Source organism: Notothenia rossii (genome assembly GCF_949606895.1).
Source record: "Notothenia rossii genome assembly, chromosome: 10".
Taxonomy (NCBI): domain Eukaryota; kingdom Metazoa; phylum Chordata; class Actinopteri; order Perciformes; family Nototheniidae; genus Notothenia; species Notothenia rossii.
The window spans coordinates 41831561-41852144 of NC_136908.1; the positions used below are offsets into that span (position 1 = coordinate 41831561).

The following is a 20584-nucleotide window of genomic DNA, read 5'->3' on the forward strand; positions in this document are numbered from 1 at the left end:
CTGGACCGGCTCCGTTGGAGATCGCGGTCGTTTACTCTGACTTGTGAGAAATCTTTCCATTTTCAATCTGTGTTCACATACTGAGAATTATAACAACATTAGCCAAGCCATCTCGGCGAGAATGTATATATAGAGACATTTTAATAACAAAACAATGGGGTTGCTAAGCCGTTGCTAGGCCAATTGTTGGAGTTGCTATAGCAACTCCAAGCTACCCCCTGGCGCCGCCCCTGCACGTAGCCATTTTAATTACCTCTCAAACAACCTAAACTAGTTATAGATGTGTTTATTTTTACTGTCGGGTCACTCATTACTGATCCGCGAGCTGTATGATACTGACGGACTGTCAGGAGAGGGAGAGAGCGCTCCGTTTATTATTCCCGTGTTATTGTAAATTACTGTATACTTTTGAATAGTTAATCTAATTAGTTTGTTTGATATCGAATCATATGAATTTGTTTTAAAGCTCAATAAATAACAAAGAAGACTTTTGACCGGCACTTTTCAAATTTTGTCCGGAAGATTTAAACTTTAACGGACATGTTGACCGGCGAAAAAATATTCTAACGGGAACTCTGGCGTAAACGCAAACGTTCCCGTGTAAATGGGGTCTGAGAGGCTGATAAGATAACTACAGCTCAGTGAGGTAAAGGACTCTCTCAGTGTTTAGATAGTTAACTTTAGTCTAAGTTATCATAGCGGGTCTCAAACGTTTTGCTCACAATTTATGCAAACACACAAGGCAGTCCTTTATAATTATTGGGATAAACAGGTTTGAAATCATTTCAATGTATAGGCCTACTATAGGACAGTAAACCAAACATATAGTTTAAAACTGGAGAAATATACATTTGCATTACTAAATAAATGTTAACAAGGTAAAAATAAGATATGAATGAACAACAAAAATAAAATAAGTTACATTTATTTGTTATTGGCTATGGTAGGTTATTGGTTATGTTCTCATACTTATTTGATTATTAAAATGTAAACCGATCTTTTTTATATGGGTGTTTAGAGTTGTACCCCCTAGATCTAGTCTCTAGTAATTGAAAAAAGTGCACCAGATTGAAGCATTTTACTTTAAAATGTTCAAAAGATTCTTCCTGGGGAAGCATACCCCCGGACCCCCCAAGAGGATGTCATATCCACCCCCCAATTCAATACTGAATACATTTGAAGCCTTTAAGCTAAAATCTCGCCTAGGGCATCAAATTGGCTAGAGTCGGCCCTGAGTGTCAACATGGCTGCTCAAATAACTAAGAGAAAGAAACCTGCCGCCCTGACTGACCATTGAATGATAGTTTTAGAACTAACCTGCTCCGGGGATAATATATACTGTTTGATGAATGTGTACTTGTTCCTAAATATTGATTGAATTATAACAGGTAAAGCAGATGCAGAATCAGTGGCCAAGGGGCTACTGTGAGAGATGTAATTCCAGAATGGGAATACCAAAGAAGTTGACCTGTGATAATGAAAACAATTTTGTAATGTGGATTTTTTAACAGATATTAGATTACCTGGGGTTTGAAGTGTATAAAGAACATATCACAGTTAAGATAAGCTAAAACATAGTCATGTGATGAGACAGAATTTAATTTGGACAACATCCTGTCTCTAGCCTGGTAAATAATTAGAAGTAAAAGCCATAGACTTAATTTTTTAGGTAATTATGGGGATAGCAATGAACACAAGACTTTCACAAGTCCAATTTAAATTCATAATAGAAAGACATTAGATGACAGTATGTTGGAGTTCTGGGTTGCGGTCGGATAGTTTAAAAATCAGCTCCTAAGTTCTAACCCTATCTCCTATTCCTTGACCTCTGAGTGAGATGTAACGGGGTTAAGGGATAGTGGAAAGGAGAATTCAAAAGGACTTAGGAGAAGAGACTGCGGTACTTTAGAGAATTCGAATGCACTTTCACTATCCGACGTGTTTATTATGCGCCAGCGGACGTCATTAGAGGTTTCTCAATACTCAAATTTCCCCTCGTCAACTCCTCAACTCCTCGACTCCTCGGTCCTCCGGTAGTGACCCAGAAATGAATTTCAGCGCGCCATTTTGAAGGATATCTCATTTCTCTAAATGCACTTCGAGGACCGAGCATCGAGCATCAAGGAGGCTCTCTGGAGGAGCTCTAACCGAGGAGACACTGATGGGTTCTCCACGGCTCCTCCACGGATGCATTTCTGGGAACGGTGGAGGCGTGACGCACTGCCGGAATGATCTCAGCCAATGACAGCTCTGCATGCATCCCTTGGATATTACACTGAACAAAAATATAAATGCAACACTTTTGTTTTTGCTCCCATTTTTCATGAGATGAACTCAAAGATCTAAAGAATTTTCTATATACACAACATAACCATTTCTCTCAAATATTGTTCACAAATCTGAAAAGATCTGTGATAGTGAGCACTTCTCCTTTGCCGAGATAATCCATCCCACCTCTAAGGTGTGGCATATCAAGATGCTGATTAGACAGCATGATTATTGCACAGGTGTGCCTTAGGCTGGCCACAATAAAAGGCCACTCTGAAATGTGCAGTTTTGCTTTATTGGGGGGGGTCCGAAAACCAGTCAGTATCTTGTGTGACCACCATTTGCCTCACGCAGTGCAACACATCTCCTTCACATAGAGTTGATCAGGTTGTTGATTGTGGCCTGTGGAATGTTGGTCCACTCCTCTTCAATGGCTGTGCGAAGTTGCTGGATATTGGCAGGAACTGGAACACGCTGTCGTATACGTCGATCCAGAGCATCCCAAACATGCTCAATGGGTGAAATGTTAGGGTTAGGGTTAGGGTTAAACTGACTGGTTTTCGTTACAACATTACATATGTTTGAAAACACAATCACAGGTGGATGTGATTCCGACTTCAGGTTCACCTACAGTGGAGAACTGTCTAGGAATTTCCTCCTTACAACTTCCCCCTGTACAAACCACAGCTGTTAATCAACCCCGCTCTCTGATACTGTTCTCTTTCTGTATAGACTATAGACGTGCACCTTCTTGTGTTTGTCATGTTCTCATAGCTCTACTTTTCTTTTGACCCCTTGACATGCACAGTATGTGATAGAGTGTATTCATGTGTGTGTGTGTGTGTGTGTGTGTGTGTGTGTGTGTGTTGTGTGTGTGTGTGTGTGTGTGTGTGTGTGTGTGTGTGTGTAGGATATCCTGTAGAACTGTTCACAGACAGCTTTCCACTTCCTTCCTCCCATGAGCCCTAACACATCACTCTGTATTGCAGTCAGACCGACACACTGTAATAAACTCCAAATGTATTTATGTTCTTGAAAACTTTATTTTGAAAATGCTTTATTTAATTATTAGAAACATGCTGCACTAAGCTTCTGAACATTTTGATTTGACTTTTGGGATCGTGTGGGTTTGGGAACCCGATGGTCTCCTAACTCGCTTTCTGAGCCTTGAACTTCATTTCACTGTCTTGGAAAATGTCTGCCTTTTGGACACAAATTAATAAAAGTACAAGACTAAAATCTGGTGCTGTAGACAAATGTTCTCCTCTTATTGACATATAACCAAAAACTGTTGTGTTGACGCACACACACTGTTTCTCTGTTTGCCCTCCTCTGACATGATGTAATGACGAGAATAATAATTTGCCATTAAGTTGGGTTTCTTATTTTTCCAGATTCCAGGAAGATCTGCAACAGAAATCCGGAAAGGCTGCCCCCACCTGTCTTTAATCTCGTTCGAGAAAATTCATTGGCTGCGCCTCATACATTCAGGCCTTCTCCATAATCCCTTAAAGTTGCCTTCAATCCCGGCACACCTACAGCGAGACAGAGTCCTCCAAAATGCAGCACCCTGTGCAAAGAGAAGCTAGACCTCTTATGGCACATTTCCACTGCAGCGGGGTAGCCCCGTTTAAGCGTCCCTAAGCGTCCTCGCTCAGGCCTCGGGCTGCCTCGCTGGCCGTCCGAGGCCGTGGCGCATTTCCATTACAGTTTAGGACCTGGGGTAGCAACGCAGTGTAGGCGGGGCGATCGGCTTTTTGGCGGGCTTTTTGGGCGGAGCGACGCTGGGCAAAACTGCAGTGGCGTCATCTTCAATGCGACACAACTCACAAAACACACAACAATGGAGGATGTTGTAGCTCCTCCGTTTAAAAAAATGCTGTGTATAAAAATGCTGCAAGCTTGCTTCTAGATGACGCTCGGGATGATCTCTCGCGCGATCTTGTGACGATTCTCTCTGACCAATCAGCAGTCGAGAGTGTTGACGTCACTAGTTCAGCCCTGGTCCTTGCCTGATAGAACCACGATTTTATGGGGCCGGAAAAAGAGGGAAAAAGTACCCGCTAGCCGGTGCTAAGCTATATGGAAAGGCCACCAAAAACTGACCTGGCCGTTTGAGGACGATTAAGGATGCTTAAACGGGGCTACCCGCTGCAGTGGAAACGCGCCATTAGCCTCCTCACAAGCCCTGCAGCTTGTTAACCCCTACTCACTAGTCTCTGAAGTGCAACCTCAAACTGCTGTGAATCATCTAGAAACTTCTCCAAACAGCCCAATGCTCCCTTACCTTCCATCAGCCGTCTCCAGTTCCTGCAGAGCAGTTTTCCTCACAGGCTGCTCCTCCTTCTTTTCATGCCTGGATGCACCACTCACCCTTATTCATTTCCATCAATCACTCAGGTCCAACAGTGTCACTCCTGTTGCAACCTCCACTTTGCCATACCTCATCCGGATGATCCCAGACAGTTTGCTCCACGGTGACAGCGAACAGTTTAATTACTACGCATAATTGAAACGCTTGAAGTTGGACACAGCTTGTCGCCTTGCTCTGGGCTCTGCACATATCTCCATTTCTTACACCAGAGCTATGTCAGATCTAAAGCAGAGATATGGGCAGCCACACCTACATCTTTTTAACTTTGTTTATCCGGGTGATTCCAGAAGCTTCAGCGACCTTACAATCAGAGTGCCAGCTCTTCTTGGTATGCTAAAGTCTTTGGATAAGGGAGAAGGGCATTTAGCACACTATGCCAGATTCACATGTGCAATAAAATCAGCCATTCCTTAAACCTAATTTACTTCTCTTACTGGAAGAGAAGAAGCACAATGTCAAGCTGGACACAAACACGTGGTAATCGTAAAGTGGAAATAGAGGAAAGTACTGAGGGCTATTGCTGAGGGAAGGGAAAATAAATAAACATTTATCATTGTAAAACTGTCAAAGGTTTTCAAATGTATTAATGAACTAAAGATGAGTCTTAACCTTATGTCTGAAGGCGTGTGTGAACCAGGCATGGAAATGGCAGTATTTCTTATCAATATATACTTTTCAAATACAGACTATGCAGCAGTTATGTGTGCATTAACAATTATAATGAATATAGTTGTTCTGAAAAGTAATTCCATTTATTCCAAAACATTGACAGTTTAATAGGCAAATCACTGAGAATAAATGTCTCTTAATTACTCTATAAAAATAAGCAGGATCCATGTCCAGGGGGCAAGTGACTGAACAACATTCAGTCACTTGTAAAACTACAAATTGTTGTTTGAACATCTTGACATACAGTGGAGGAAATAAGTATTTGATCCCCTGCAGATTTTGTAAGTTTGCCCACTTACAAATAAATGAACAGTCTATAATTTCAATGGTAGGTTTTATTTTAACAGTGAGAGTAAGAATATCAAACAGAAAATCCAGAAATTGACAATATATAAAAGATAAATATTTATTTGCATTTAACTGTGGGAAATAAGTATTTGATCCCCTTGCATCAAACAAGGGTTCTGGCTCCCGCAGACCGGTTAAATAAGTCCTCTTCCTTTAAAAAAGTACTCCTAATATCAACGTGTTACCTGTATAAAAGACACCTGTCCACCGAATCAACCAATCAGATTCCAACCTCTCCACCATGGACAAGACCAAAGAGCTGTCTAAGGACCTCAGGGACAAGATAGTAGACCTGCACCAAGCAGCTCGGTGAGGAGGAGACAACTGTTGGTGCCATTATTCAGAAAAGGAAGAAAGACCAAATGAGCATCAGTCGCCCTCGGTCTGGGACTCCACACAAGATCTGGCCCCGTGGGGTATTGATGGTCATGAGAAAGGTGAGGGATCAGCCAAGAACTACACAGGAGGAACTTGTTAATGATCTCAAGGCAGCTGGGACCCCAAGAAAACTATTGGTAACACACTACTCCACAATGGATCAAATCCTGCATCACCTGAAGGCCCCCCTGCTCAAGAAGATCATAAACGGCCCGTCTGAAGTTTGACAATGAACATCTGAATGATTCAGAGAAGGCTTGGTAGAAGGTGATGTGGTCAGATGAGACCTTCGAGATCTTTGGCATCAACTCGACACGCCCTGTTTCAGAGAGACGCTGACTATAACCCCAGAACACCATCCCCACCGTCAAGCATGGAGGTGGAAACATTATGACTTCCCTGCATCGAGGAGATGATGTAGGGGCTGTAAAATCTTGGCCGATAGCCTCCTTCCCTCAGCCAGGACTCTGAACATGGGTCATGGAGGGGTCTTCCAGCAGGACAATGACCCTGAACATACGGCCAAGGCAACACAGGAGTGGCTAAAGAAGAAGCACCTATAGGTGATGGAGGGGCCTAGCCAGTCTCCGGACCTTAATCCCATAGAAAATCTGTGGAGGGAGCTGAGGCTTGGAGACGCCAAGCATCAGCCTCAAAACCTGAAGGATTTGGAGAGGATCTTCAGAGAGGAGTGGACCAACATCCTTCCTGAGATGTTCACAAACCTCGAAACCAGCTACAAGAAGCGTCTGACCTCTGTGCGTCCAACAAGGGTTTCTCCACCAAGTACTAACACATGTTCTGCAAGGGGATCAAATATTTATTTCCCAAAGTTAAATGCAAATCAATTTTTATCTTTTATATAATGTACATTTCTGGATTTTCCTTTTGATATCCTTACTCTCACTGTTTATATAAACCTACCTTTAAATTACAGACTAAGTGTAAACTTATAAAATCTGCAGTGGATCAAATACTTATTTCCTCCACTGTAGATGTTAATTAGTTAATTTTAGGCTGCTGTCTTTAGATTCTGCAACATTTGGACTGAATAAACCAGAATATTTCCTGTTCTGTGCCCTTTCCTTTGCTAAGCATATCTATCCAAACCTGGCTGTCACTTCATATTAAGCCTTCAAACTGTTGACCACGGTGGCATCAAACAACAAATGATAAGGAAAACATGAAATCCATTTATTTTCCTAGGAAGATGTACCAGGGTCTGTAGATTATATAGATCCCTTCGACCTCTGTTGGGCGGCAGTGGTTCAGTCTGTAGGGACTTGACAAATATAACTGTGTGTATTTGTATGTAACTGTATAACAGAAAATGCATGTGCGTGTATAAAAAACAGAATGGAAAACTGAGTTGAATCAATAAAGGTCCACCTATCTTTCTTTTCTTTAGGGCATTGGTGAGGATATTGATATTAGGCAGGGCATGGGGATACATAGGGTTAACTGGTTCAATTGCAACCAGTCTGTATCACTGAAGTTCAAAGCAAGTACAATGAGATGAGGCATACAATTAGATGAGGTCTGACCTCTGGTAAATGTCTTTGCATGAAAAAAAAAAAAAAAAATGTAGTGTACACACTGCACACAATGAAATGTCTAACACAAATACTCTTGTGAGGGAGAAAAGCTTCCAGGTAAAGCTTGTGTATCATCAGTGAGGGAAGTGCATCTCAGGCTGATGTTTGATGGCTGACGTTGGATGAGGTCCAATTCACTCTCCTAGCTCCAGCTGGTATCAAGACTGATGGGAAATGTAGGAGAGCTGCAGAGGAGAGGGAGAGTCCACGCTGGGTAAAGGCAGAGGGATGTGTCCATTCAGTAGTGAGGGGAACTGTAGGGATGGAATCAGAGGTTAACAGATGATATTCAACACTTGCCCTTTTTTTATGAAGAGAATCCTGGAATATTCAGTGTCTGTATAAAATATATTGCAATAGTTCCACATTGATTGTAGGCTTTCATAAAAATGACTGTGTATTTTATTAAATCTTTGCAGGAAGAAAGTGGTGAATTACTTATTTTAAGTCAGTTCTTAATTTTAAATAAATAAAAGCGCCTACTTCAGCCCAATGAGGAAAAACCTGTTTTTTCATTTTAAAAAATACTTTTGCACTAAAGAAACAAACCAAAGTGGCAATGGAGCTGACTGGTAATATATGAATTATTAGAAATGAGAAAAGGAATGTTTATATGACATTTTAAGAGAGTGAAGATTACAGTTACAGAAACAACATCCCTGAGAAAGAAAGTCAACACAGCTTATTATTTGATATAAAGTAGTCCCACTAACAATACTACACAAGTTATAAAAAACTACCTAGTTTTACAGTAATGTTGTATCACATGACTTCTCGTGTGACTGCTGATGCTTCACAGGAGTGTATGCTCTTTAAACCTGATAGAACACCAACATCAAGTGTGTGTGTCTGTGTATATATATATGTATGTATGTATGTATGTATGTATGTATGTATGTATGTATGTATGTATGTATGTATGTATGTATGTGTGTGTGTGTGTGTGTGTGTGTGTGTGTGTGTGTGTGTGTGTGTGTGTGTGTGTGTGTGTGTGTGTGTGTGTGTGTGTGTGTGTGTGTGTGTGTGTTGAAGGGAGAGGTTCCTGACCAACCAGTCCGCTCCCCCTAGCCAACAGGAAGTTGCCCCCTCTTTTTGTCCACTTTAGAACGGAAACATCTGTGACTTATTGTGAAACCCTGGCACGCGGTGAATCACACACACACACTTACAGACACACAACTGTTTAAAAAACGACTTTTGAGGTATGTCTGCCGTGTAAAGTGACTAAAGTTCCTGCAGTTGGAACAGAGGGATTTGCTGTTCATAAAGATACAAATATTTAGTATCCATTGCCAGCAGGCCGGTGTTTTCTCTGAAAGGTTCATCAATTAAAGAAAGGTTGGATTGTTATTTTTCCATAGGATAGTTAGAAATGAAACCTGGCATGAAAGCAGAGTAAAGTGTGTATTTCATTTTGTAGTCTTTGTATTTGAAAAAGTGATATCAATTGATGTAATTATGTAAACAAACAATAAAACCATAGTTAACATTCATTCTGAGATAAAAGGTAACATGTATTGATGCTAAGCTTGTACTAAAGAATTTCTCAATTCCCATTGACTTCAAGAATAACTTGTTCAAGTTATACATATTTATATTTTTCCTCTAGTAAATATGTTGCAAGTGTTTTTTTGCACCCCAATACTGAGGAGAACCAAGCGAGGTTTAGGGTCAGTAAACTGACAGCATCACATACAGTATTTACAGTTTGCTAACATTTCATAGCATCAGCTACCATCAACTACTTTAGAAAGATGCCAAGTAAGTTTGTAGCAGCAAACCCCCCGAGTGGATGAACTTTAGCAAGGGTGTGTTTACTGCCCCTGATTTCTACTTGTAACATCTATTGATGAGTGAGTCTTTTGCCCACTAATAAAAGCCCTTGCATTTCTACACTACGAACCAGGTGTCTATTTCGACACTCCAGAAAAAGATAACTCTGGGAAGTGACATCCAAAAACACACCTGTATTTACTGCTTACCAGCCACACATGCCATGAAAGAGAATAAATCAGAGACTTGACAGTGAGTGTTACATTACATGAAATCAAGATATATGCCAAACCATTCAACATCATGCGCAATCTCATTTCACACAGTGACTGGCCCTGCCGTCAATGAGTCCCTCAAAGTGTGCAGCAATACCAAATGTTTGTGAAAATGTTTGTGAGTGTTTATGTGTGTGTTTACCTGAAAGAGGGGGGCATGGCTCTGTAGTTGTGCAGGGCTGAGGGGTCCCATTGGGCTCAGGCTTGACCAGAAATGGATATTGGAGAGTAGAGAACTAGAAGTGAGCAGCAGACCAGATGGAGCCTGCATTGACAAATGCCATAATGAAAATAGTATGAATAAACCAGGAAGGAAATGATTGAGATGAATGTTTATTCTGGCAGTTAGTCCAGAGAGGAGTTCCCCCAGCTCAGAGCCCGGAGTCAACCTTGGCTCTCAGTCAGACTGACTTAACAGGTCAGGAAGCTCTGCTCATACACAATTCATGAGATCTATTTTCTTCAGTCTCGTCTATCTTCTGTCACTTCACATTTGCCTAAGGCCAGTTTGGTTTTCTGTCTGGTTCTTTTATGGAAACATTAGATGGTTGGTTCTATCACAACAGCCAGAAACCTCTAAGCTCAAAATCCTCTTCAAATGTTTCTTTTAGAAAAGTTAAAATTTTAACAAATACATTTGAGGATCTGTTTTCTCTTAAAAGCTGTGCTTCTGAAATATTGTTTGCCAGTTCCATTTTTCTCAGGTAATTTTAGTATCTCAACTCTTCTTTGTTCGGACCACTCAGCAGGAGTTTGAGTCTAGTTTTCTTCCAGCTACTTTCTAAGGACTGGCTTATGGTGTACCGTCAGTATTTAGATTTGTCTGATTTCTGAACTAGAGCTCACGGCTTGACTAAAGAGACACCCGTAATCACCATAAAGTGGTTTCTGATGAACAGGGATAACTACAGGGACTTTTCTGTCCGGAGGCCTGTACGAAGAATTCCACAGACCCTGGATATCTGTGTGTTATCTGACTCAACTAACCCTAAAAAACCAAGGTCTCGCTAAGCGGATAACAACTCGGTAACTCAACCAAACCGTAATAATAATATTTGACAAATATAAAGAAGTTAAACCTTGAACATCCCTGAATTAAACACATTTTTTATCTCAAACATAACCTGCCCTGGATCAAGTTAGGTGTTCAGCATTAGTTACCATGGTGATCTTCCCTGGCAAGAAGAGAACCAGCGTCTTAGTACCGAAAACTCTGAGTTAACCCTGTAGGCACCTCGCTAACCACACATCCTGCTTCTAGTACAGGCCTCTGGTGGAAGTGAATAAGGGGCTGTAGATAATAACCAACAGCTCTTTGCACAAACATAATTCAGAAATGAAATGAAAATGATTGATTTAGCATATACTTTTGTTTCCATTAACTATATAGTGTACACTCAGAAGCCCATCATTGCTCCAACTGTATTTATACATCAGCTGAATTCCTGCATGTAGACAGACTTGGTATGTCTGTGTGTTTCTGTCAGTGAATCAGGGGCTTCAGGAACATATGGCTTTACTTATAAACCGACTCCTCCGTCACCTCCTCTCTTCTTCCAGCTCACCTCCTTCCATCTCCTCCCTGTCTACAAGCCTAACTTCCTTCATTCACAAAATGTATCTTCCTACCTAGTCTTGTTCTTCTTGTCTTTGCTCAAACCACCTGTATTGCAGGACAGCTATGTGTGAATGGTCTGGTGTTACATGTTCTGTGTGATGTTGTACCTGTGTGGTAAGGAAGGCAGAGGTCAGGGAGCCTGAAGGCAGCGCCGGGCTGTTGAGAGCAATAGAGACGAGGTCACTTCCTGTCAGCAGGAGAGAGGAGGCAGAGATTTCCAAGCCTTTGTGTTTTCGTCTATTGGCCAATCTAATCCTCTCTGGCATTGGTGCACCATGCAACCTCACTCTCTCCCTCTGCCCAGAGGACAGGTTCAGAGGCTGAGCAGTCAGCTCTAACTCATCAGTCTCTGAGCTCCGCCCTCTCCACTGTGTGTGGGCGGGGCTCTGTGGTGGGGAGGAGCAGCATGAGGAGGAGCTGGCCAGCCGAGGAGATGGTCTGGAGAAATCAGAGGTCTCAGTTGAGGATGGGGGTGGGGTGGGGGGTAGGGAGGAGTGGCCACGGTTTGTTACGAATCTGATGACAGAGGAGTTGTCGCGATGGCAATCAGCTCTGGGTTCTGTCTTGATGGGACGATGAGGTTCTAAGGGGGGCTGCAGGGAGCTGACGGGGAAGGAGGAGTACAGACTTGAGAGGTGGTACTGGTTCCTCCCACCCCCATCCTCGTCTTCAGCCTCAGGCTCTGACAGCCCCCCCCCACCCCCTCCCTCACTGTGGCCTGACTCCACCGCTGCAGGGTCCATCTTAAGGATCTCAGGGAAGGACACAAACTTGTAGACAAACTTCTGGCCGATCACCTTCTTTATAATGTTCTGCAGAGCAACAAGACAAGATTTCTAATTTTAATTTCAGTTGGGTTTCAAGGCCCTTAGGACAATGATAAAACACCAAAGCAAGAACAATGCAATCATTTGAAAATGTGCATACTTTGTCGTAGTAGTAGCGCAGGGCTCGGCTCAGCTTGTCATAGTTCATGTTGGTCTTGCTCTTGCGCAGCCCCCACAGCTTGGCCACCTCCTCTGCCCTCAGCAGCTTGAACTCTCCGTCGCTGGACGTCCAGCAGATCAGATGTTGGTGGCTCTGGTCGATGAGCAGCTGCAGCAGAAACTGCCAGAGAGTGATGGAGCTCTCCATGACGGAGGAGAGACTGGCGATCTGCATAGGAGAGGCAAGACTTTGTGAGAGGACAGTCACTAGACAACCATTCTGTAGTGAACAAGATGCAATACTTTACAGCACAAATATTATATATTTTATATATTATCGCCTTACCACCTGTTGTTTCAAATGTGTGCAAACATAACATTAACATTTCTTTGGAGGCATGTTGTTAGGTGATAATCATCTACTGATTTGTCAATTCAATGAGTTCAGTCTTGCATGACATGTCAAGTAAATTGTTGCAGAATAATATAAAGTAACTGAAAGGTACTTTATATCTATTTAAATGGTATTTAGATGTTTTCATATATTAAAACGATTTCATCTTAGACTGTTAAGGTTGTCACAGTCTGCTCCATCATTCACCAGTAGTTTTCCATTCACCTGTCTCACCTGTTAACCACACACACGTTTTTGCTCACTCTCTTTCTCTACCGCACCCATTAGTCACTGCCAGTATTTGCCAGGGCGGATCTAACCTCATCTAGGGGGGCTTGGGGGCATGCACCACCATGAAGATTTTTTTTAAATGTTGAAGTTAAAAGCATCAATCTGGTGCACTTTGAGAGCAACATGAAGAGATCTATGGATACATCTCTCAACACAAACAGAACTGTAAGCAGATTTGTTTCTTTATGGATATTTTACAAATCAATTCCCTTTTAAACTGTATTCTTGTTTATTAATAACAACTTTTTACTGTCATATTAGTATTGTATAACTGTTTACTTTATTCTCTTATTTTTCTATAACTATAATGATCATATAAAGATGTGCCTTTACCTCACTGGTTGGAGAAAAAGCTTCTTATATTCGTTAGCATAGCTAGCTAACCAGATGCTAATAACAACAACGTTATTGACTGTATGATCAGTATGACAGATGAACAGATCGCCACTGGGCTTTCAACTAAAGACACAGCCACGCAACAACTGCGACATGTGTACAGCTCCTTATGGGTATTGCAATTTGTGAAGTCCCGGCCCGGAGCCGCGTTCTGGTGCTCTCCGTTAGAACTACACTCCTGTCAGACGAGACATATACCACGTGATGACACGTTAGGCTCGTGTTGTGTTCAAGGACCCTGACCTTGGCCAGGAAAAACAAGCTTGTTTAATTATTTTGCGGTCTAGATTTCTTGAATTTTTTTCTTTTTTGCGTGTGTTTATAAATTACCCCAAGGGCCGTACCAAATGGTCTCGCGGGCCGTATACGGCCCGGAGGCCGGAGGTTCCCCACCCCTGATTTAAACCCTCACCAGACACACACCCGTTGCCAGATCGTACTTTGCCTTCATGCTAGTCTTTCATGCTTTTGTTACCAGATTGCCTACCCGGTTCTGACCCTGCTTGTCCCTGACCTGCCTGCTCTGCCTGTTCCCTGATCCTGCCTGTCCTTGGACTATCCTGCCTTGCATGCTGTCTGACCCTGCCTGTACCTACGTTGCATGCCTCACCTGCTCCCTGACCCTCTGCCCGGCCCTGACTCACCTTCTGCCTGCTGTCCTCTGGTTCGCTTGCCTGCACGTCCTCCGGCTGTTACTGTTCTGCTGGTATCCCTCTGCTCTGGTAATACCAATAAAGTATATTACCAATAGTCTTTGGTTTCTCGAGTGCTGCATTTGGGTCTTTCATCAGATTCTGACATGTGGCCAGAACATGGACCCAGCGCACTCCTCTTCACCTAGAGACCGTTTCGAGAGAGTTGAGGACGCTCTCCAGAGGCAGGAAGCCTTGATAGTCTCCCTGGTTACCGATGCTCATCATGCAAACTCTACACATGACCAGACGCTAACCTACTTAGCTGCGCAGCTACAGCAGCTAACGGCTACTGTGCAGCAGCTAGCGGCAGTAGTGACTGCTCCAGCGCCTCTTCCAAGGCCACCGGCACCCGCCTCTCCATCCTCTCCGATCGGATTCACCCCTGCTCTTCTTTCCCCGTCTTTTGGACGATGTTTGGACCTGTGTCTATGGGTCCCCTCACTCCAGAGCCGCAACCAAGGGGTGATGAGCCCATGCAAGTGGGTCGCACCAGCCTCACCTTGGAGGAACGTGAACATTGCAGACGAGGTAACCTATGTCTCTACTACGGCCAGGCCGGCCATTTTGTTTCTCACTTCCCGGTAAAAGGCTAAGCAGTAATGGGGAACATACTGGTGAGCCAAACCCCTGGATTTGTTCCGACTCAGAGACCGTTGAGCCACGCCCGGTTGCTATTACCGGATAGCTCTCAGGCCCAGAGGTCGCGTTAACCGAATATATTCCGTCTATGACGGAATTATTTTGACAATGACGGAAAAATCTGAAAGCAGTCCGTCATTTTGACGGATTAGAACAAACTCAGAACAGCGCCAAAGTTTCCCCGCAGCAGGGCTCCGGTGTTATAGCCTTATGTCGTTTCCAGACCTAACTATGCCGTACAAATCATTGAAATGTCTGGGAGTTTATGCTTTACACTGTGGCGCGCTCCTGCGAGGTGCAGTGGGCATGCACAACACGGCATAACACCGGCGCTAATCTTTTTGTTGTTGTTATTACTGTCAGGAAATGTACAACCTAACCTTGGTCCACCCAGTAGTAGTAGTCAGATCGCTACTCCTGCTGATTTTAAAGCTAGTTCTGGGTTGGGTTTCATCCACTTGAATGTGCGCTGTCTGTTAGGTAAACTAGATTTTGTCCGCATTTGGGCGAGCTCGACTGACGCTGACGTCATTGTTTTATCAGAAACATGACTAAATAAATCTATTTTGGCCTCTGACATTGCCTTAAATGGTTATAATGTGTATCGTACCGACCGGCCTAATAAAGGTGGCGGCGTTGTCATTTATGTTAAGAATAAGTTCAGTGTAACCACAGTAGTTTCCAAATCTATCAGTAAGCAATTCGAATGTTTAGTCTTAAATATAGAAGTGGCAAAGGGTCAACAGGTCATGGTGGTGGGCTGTTACAGACCCCCCTCAGCTGTCAAGGACTCCTTGTCTTCGCTAGCAAATCTTTTATCGCAACTAGACTACAAGGAAATAGTGGTACTTGGTGATTTTAACTGGGACTGGTTGACTGCAGTATCAGAGGATTTTAAAAACCTTTGTATCTCTTGGAATGTTACTCAGATTGTTGACAGTCCTACTCACCCTAACATTAAGTCCCCTAATAAATCCTCCCTAATTGATCTCATTCTAACTAATGTTCCCCACAAATACTCATCTGTGGGAATATTTGCGAATGATCTGAGTGACCACTGTGTTGTAGCCACAATTAGGGACACTAAGGTCCAAAAGATTAAACCTCGTATTATCATCAAGAGAGACATAAAACATTTTGTGGAGCAAGGTTTTGTACATGACCTGTTTGGGTTTGATTGGGGTAAAAACGATCTGTGTGCTGATTTAGAAACTGCATGGTCTTATTTTTATCTTGGTTTTATGGATATCATTGATAGACATGCACCCCTGCGTACATTTAGAGTAAAGAGACGAGACAATCCTTGGTTTTCTGTTGAACTGTCCAGTCTGCTGCATGAGAGAAACAAGGCCTGGGCAAAGGCTAGGCAATCAGGCTCAGAGGTAGAATGGCTGCGTTTTAGGCAGCTAAGGAATAGCTTCACTTCACATGTCAAAAGTTTTATGTCGAAGTACTATTTGTCAGTTACCACAGAAAACCTAAATAATCCTAAGAAATTTTGGAAAGCCATAAAAATCGATTTCCACCGGTGAGATCCGAAATGAGCTACCTCCTTGCCTTACAACAGCATCTGGCACTATATCGGACAGGGCTACTATGCTAAATTAATTTAATGAGCATTTTGTGTCCTGCGGTTCTCTGTTTGATTCTGTCACTAACTCTGCTTCTGTGAACACCCCAATCCGTGACTCTGAACAATGTGGTCTGGAAAACCCTTTCAGTTTTAATCCTTTTACTGTTAATTTTGTTCATGAAACTATGATGTAGGAAACCGGGAGCTGCTAGCAGTGAAGTTGGCCCTGGAGGAGCTCGAGGGGACCAGTCAACCTTTCCTGGTGTGGACCGACCACAAGAATTTGGAATACATCATGGAATACTCGGTTCGATTTCACACTCTCCTACCGCCCTGGTTCTCAGAACATTAGGGCTGACGCTCTGTCTCGTCAGTTTGGGGAGGGAGGGAACATTCCCAGAGGCTCGAACACCATCCCTTCGACTCCTCAGTTTGTCGCCGCCCTCACCTGGGAAGTGGAGGAGAGGGTCAAGGCCGCCCTGGAAGACCAGCCGGGTCCCAGTGCCTGTCCTCCGAACCGCCTGTTCGTTCCGCAAATGTTGAGGTCCGATGTTACCCAGTGGGCCCACAACTCCAGACTCACCTGCCATCCAACGTACCCGGGAGGTGCTCCAGCAAAGGTTCTGGTGGGCAACACTCAAGGAGGTCACCAGGGAATTTGTTAATGCCTGCCCAGTGTGCAATCAACACAAGTCTTCTCACCAAGCTCCTGCAGGTCTCCTACAACCTCTGCCTGTCCCTCATCGCCCCTGGTCACACATTTCCCTGGATTTCGTTACTGGTCTGCCACGATCCAACGGGCACACTGCCATCTTGACGGTGGTAGACCGGTTCAGTAAGATTTCTCATTTTGTGCCGATACCCAAGCTCCCCTCATCTAAAGAGACGGCGGAGCTGCTCCTGTTCCACGTGTTCCGGGTCCATGGGCTACCTACCGATGTGGTTTCCGATCGTGGTCCCCAATTTACCTCTGTGTTCTGGAGGGAATCCTGCACGCTCATTGGGTCTGTCATCCGGTTTCCATCCTCAATCCAACAGTCAGACCGAAAGGAAGAACCAGGAGATGGAGACGGCTTTACGCTGTATAGTCTCCAAGCACCCAGCAGCCTGGGCCAAACAACTTCTCTGGGTCGAGTACGCCCACAACACGCTGATCAGTGCGGCCACCAGGCTGTCACCATTTTAGTGTGCCTACGGGTTCCAACCCCCTCTGTTTCCGGCCCTGGAGAGGGAGGTTACCTGTCCGTCTGTCCAGGCTTTCATCCGTCGCTGTCGCCAGACCTGGAATCAAGCCCGGATAACACTTGTTCGTTCGGCCAACCGGTACACCTCCTCTGTCAACCGTCGACGTTCCAGGGCACCCGTCCACCAGGTGGGCCAAAAGGTACGTATGGCTGTCAACCCAGGATATTCCTTTAAGGGTGGATTCGAAAAAGCTTGCACCGAGGTTAATTGGACCGTTTGAGATTATAAGGATAATCAATCCAGCAGGAGTAAGGCTAAGACTGCCTCCGACCCTGCTTGTCCCTGACCTGCCTGCTCTGCCTGTTCCCTGATCCTGCCTGTCCTTGGACTATCCTGCCTTGCCTGCTGTCTGACCCCGCCGGAATCTACGTTGCATGCCTCGCCTGCTCCCTGACCCTCTGCCCGGCCCTGACTCACCTTCTGCCTGCTGTCCTCTGGTTCGCTTGCCTGCACGTCCTCCGGCTGTTACTGTTCTGCTGGTATCCCTCTGCTCTGGTAATACCAATAAAGTATATTGCCAATACTCTTTGGTTTCTCGAGTGCTGCATTTGGGTCCTTCATCAGATTGTGACAAAGGTATTCATACGACATGAAAGACATTTTAAGAAACACGGAAATAAAGGAGGGTGGGTGGTCAGGGAGGACAAGGAATTGGTAACCACGCTCCTTCACTGCTGTTAAAGTCCACAAGCCTTCAGAGGCAGCCATGTTTTTCCCATCCTCACATCCACACACTGAAGCCACTCACACACATGTAACGCATGAGGTACAGCAAGCAGGGTATTATTGCAAAACTAAATAAACGTTTGATGCAGGACTCAACATGTTGTGTCTCTTATACTTATGCTACATTAATCAATACTTGGACACAATAAATAATTTAAAATAATTTCATTGCACCCCTAAATGAACGATGTCCATACCAACAGTCTGTTATTCATAGCAGTTCTCTCCTACTCGGGATAAAAACAGACTATCATGTTGTGATTAACAAATCAGAATCGACTATTCATCGAAGCATGTAAACAACCCCAACATTTCTCTCACTGTAGTATGTGAACAAAATCTTGAATCTATATCTTACATATGAACTCAGACTCTTTTAAGTCATGGACTCAGAGACTTTGGCTGCGTTCAAAAAAATGTATTACAATTATTATTGTTATTATTATTATTTGTATCTTTTTTTAATTCAAATGAGAGATGTAGTGATGTGTGATTAGTGATGTGTCTGTCTGTTTCTCTCCACCACTCTGTCTCTCTCTCCATCACTTTGATTTAATTAATTTAATCTTCCTTTATAAGAAGCAAGTACAAACTACTTATTGCCAAAAGACAAACAACAAATAAGGAATCAGAAACAGATTTAATTTGTCACTATGAGAATATCCCCATGGCAACCATTAGCCTCAGAAGAGGAGAAGCATTGGAGAACATGAAGCGATTTATATTTTATATTATAATCTAATATCAAAATCCTCCTTTCTCTCTCTGTCATTCTAACAGGATACCACCCAGCAGAGAGGGGAAAGTGTGTGTGGTGCAAACAATGACCCACCGACACAAACACACACAACCTCCACCGCTTCCTTTTCCTGCATGGGTGTGTGTGTTAAGTGAGGGGAGCAGTGCAGTGCTGTCTGTCTAAACGAGGACTTCCTGTCATTCAGCTCCAGGGGCGTCTTCCCGGGGAAAGGCCTTCCCCCTGCAGGAGGTAGGACGTCCTGTCACTGGGAACCACCAGGCACACACACACACACACACACACACACACACACACACACACACACACACACACACACACACACACACACACACACACACACACACACACACACACACACACACACCTATGTTTTTGTATTAAGATGTTATTTTTAACTCTAAGTGGATGCTGAAGTTTACTTTGAGCAACATCTCAACAAATACACACGCTCACAAAGACAGAAACAAACACACATGCACGCACGCACGTACGCACGCACGCACGCACGCACACACACACACGCACACACACACACACACATAATATGGAGAATTCCTCTAGGAATTATGTCAGACTGTGTTTGATCTGTGCTGCTCACCTTCTGCAGTTATAATTATCTGATCAGGAATGTATCAGACGTGGGGGGGTTCAGTTCCAGTTCTACTGGAACTGAAATGCTTCTTTGTTTTGCACCAGTGACTCATTTTCAAGATGTTGTCTGCTGCCAGCTTCAATCCGGAAGTGCATGGCAATTAGTCTGCGAGGTTCAGACAAACCAGAAAGCCTACAACTAGATTTTAGAGGAGCCATGGCAAATTTGTCCATAACAGTTCGTACAGTAACCTCTTTTATTACTTTATTTTGGAAAGTTACAACTAAAAGCATGTGTATGTGCCAAAGCAGAGAACGCATAAGGTGACCACCTTTATGCACAGCTTTTACGCTTATTACGCAAAGATTTAACATTTTACGCGCAGCTTCAATGTGGATTTCAGTTTTACAGTTAATATATGAAACCATGCAGGTTTGAGCAAATATTATAAAAGCTAATTGCAGTTTTCTTGCGTCCCTATAAACTTAGAAAAAGTTTAAAGTAAATCAAAACGTGTACCTACCCTGCTGTGGACGGCCGCCGCACCTCTGTCCGTCTGGGATGTGTGTGTGAGTCTACAGCGGCGTGTGTGTGAGGGGCTCCATGCTGCTGCGGTCCGCAGCTCCTTTCTGTCCAACTCAGAGCAGGAAGTCAGGACGCGCAGACGGAGAACCGGCGCACTTCCTTTCCTTACTCAGTATTCCCGTCTGTGTAAACACGCACGCACACACACACACACACACACACACACACACACACACACACACACACACACACACACACACACACACACACACACACACACACACACACACACACACACACACACACACACACTCTCAAACACAGTGCAGATCCAAATGACAACTGACGTCACCCTCTTCCTGCTCACCGGGAGGGGTTCATGTTCCTACTGTACACACACACACACACACACACACACACACACACACACACACACACACACACACACACACACACACACACACACACACACACACACACACACACACACACACACACACACACACACACACACACACACACAC

General features: G+C 43.8%; 2 protein-coding genes across 6 annotated transcripts in view; one reads left to right on the forward strand and one right to left on the reverse strand.

Annotated features, from left to right (window-relative positions):
• Nucleotides 1-5372: 5372 nt before the first annotated feature.
• Nucleotides 5373-20342, reverse strand: LOC307022370 (ETS domain-containing protein Elk-3-like). Of its 4 annotated transcripts, none has more exons than XM_079655162.1 (5): nucleotides 20059-20342; nucleotides 12226-12453; nucleotides 11406-12110; nucleotides 9823-9945; nucleotides 5373-7886 (listed from the first exon to the last, which is right to left on the reverse strand). In XM_079655162.1, exons 2-5 carry the CDS (start codon nucleotides 12430-12432, stop codon nucleotides 7791-7793), a joined length of 1131 nt encoding a protein of 376 aa, XP_079511288.1. In that variant the 5' UTR covers nucleotides 12433-12453; nucleotides 20059-20342; the 3' UTR covers nucleotides 5373-7790. The 4 variants fall into 4 exon arrangements, with proteins under 4 accessions (XP_079511288.1, XP_079511286.1, XP_079511287.1 ...); XM_079655160.1 differs by lacking the exon at nucleotides 20059-20342 and adding an exon at nucleotides 19016-19158; XM_079655161.1 differs by lacking the exon at nucleotides 20059-20342 and adding an exon at nucleotides 13950-14091.
• hcfc2 (host cell factor C2) overlaps nucleotides 19034-20584 on the forward strand; it is a 28029-nt gene continuing 26478 nt past the window's right edge. The window contains exon 1 of one of the 2 annotated variants that reach the window (XM_079655157.1): nucleotides 19034-19171. The gene's annotated coding sequence lies outside the window, so the exon portion shown is untranslated. The remainder of the gene's footprint in view (nucleotides 19172-20584) is intronic. The other variant, XM_079655156.1, reaches the window with a different exon arrangement.

What these genes read in the sequence shown, in the direction of transcription:
- LOC307022370 (XM_079655162.1), bottom strand. Translation starts at nt 12,432, where the DNA reads ATGGAGAGCTCCATCACTCTCTGGCAGTTTCTGCTGCAGCTGCTCATC. An exon ending in TGCGCTACTACTACGACAAA is followed by an intron (nt 12,111 to 12,225) that starts GTATGCACATTT and finishes GTTGCTCTGCAG; the next exon opens with AACATTATAAAGAAGGTGAT. An exon ending in GCCATGCCCCCCTCTTTCAG is followed by an intron (nt 7,887 to 9,822) that starts GTAAACACACAC and finishes CCATCCCTACAG; the next exon opens with TTCCCCTCACTACTGAATGG.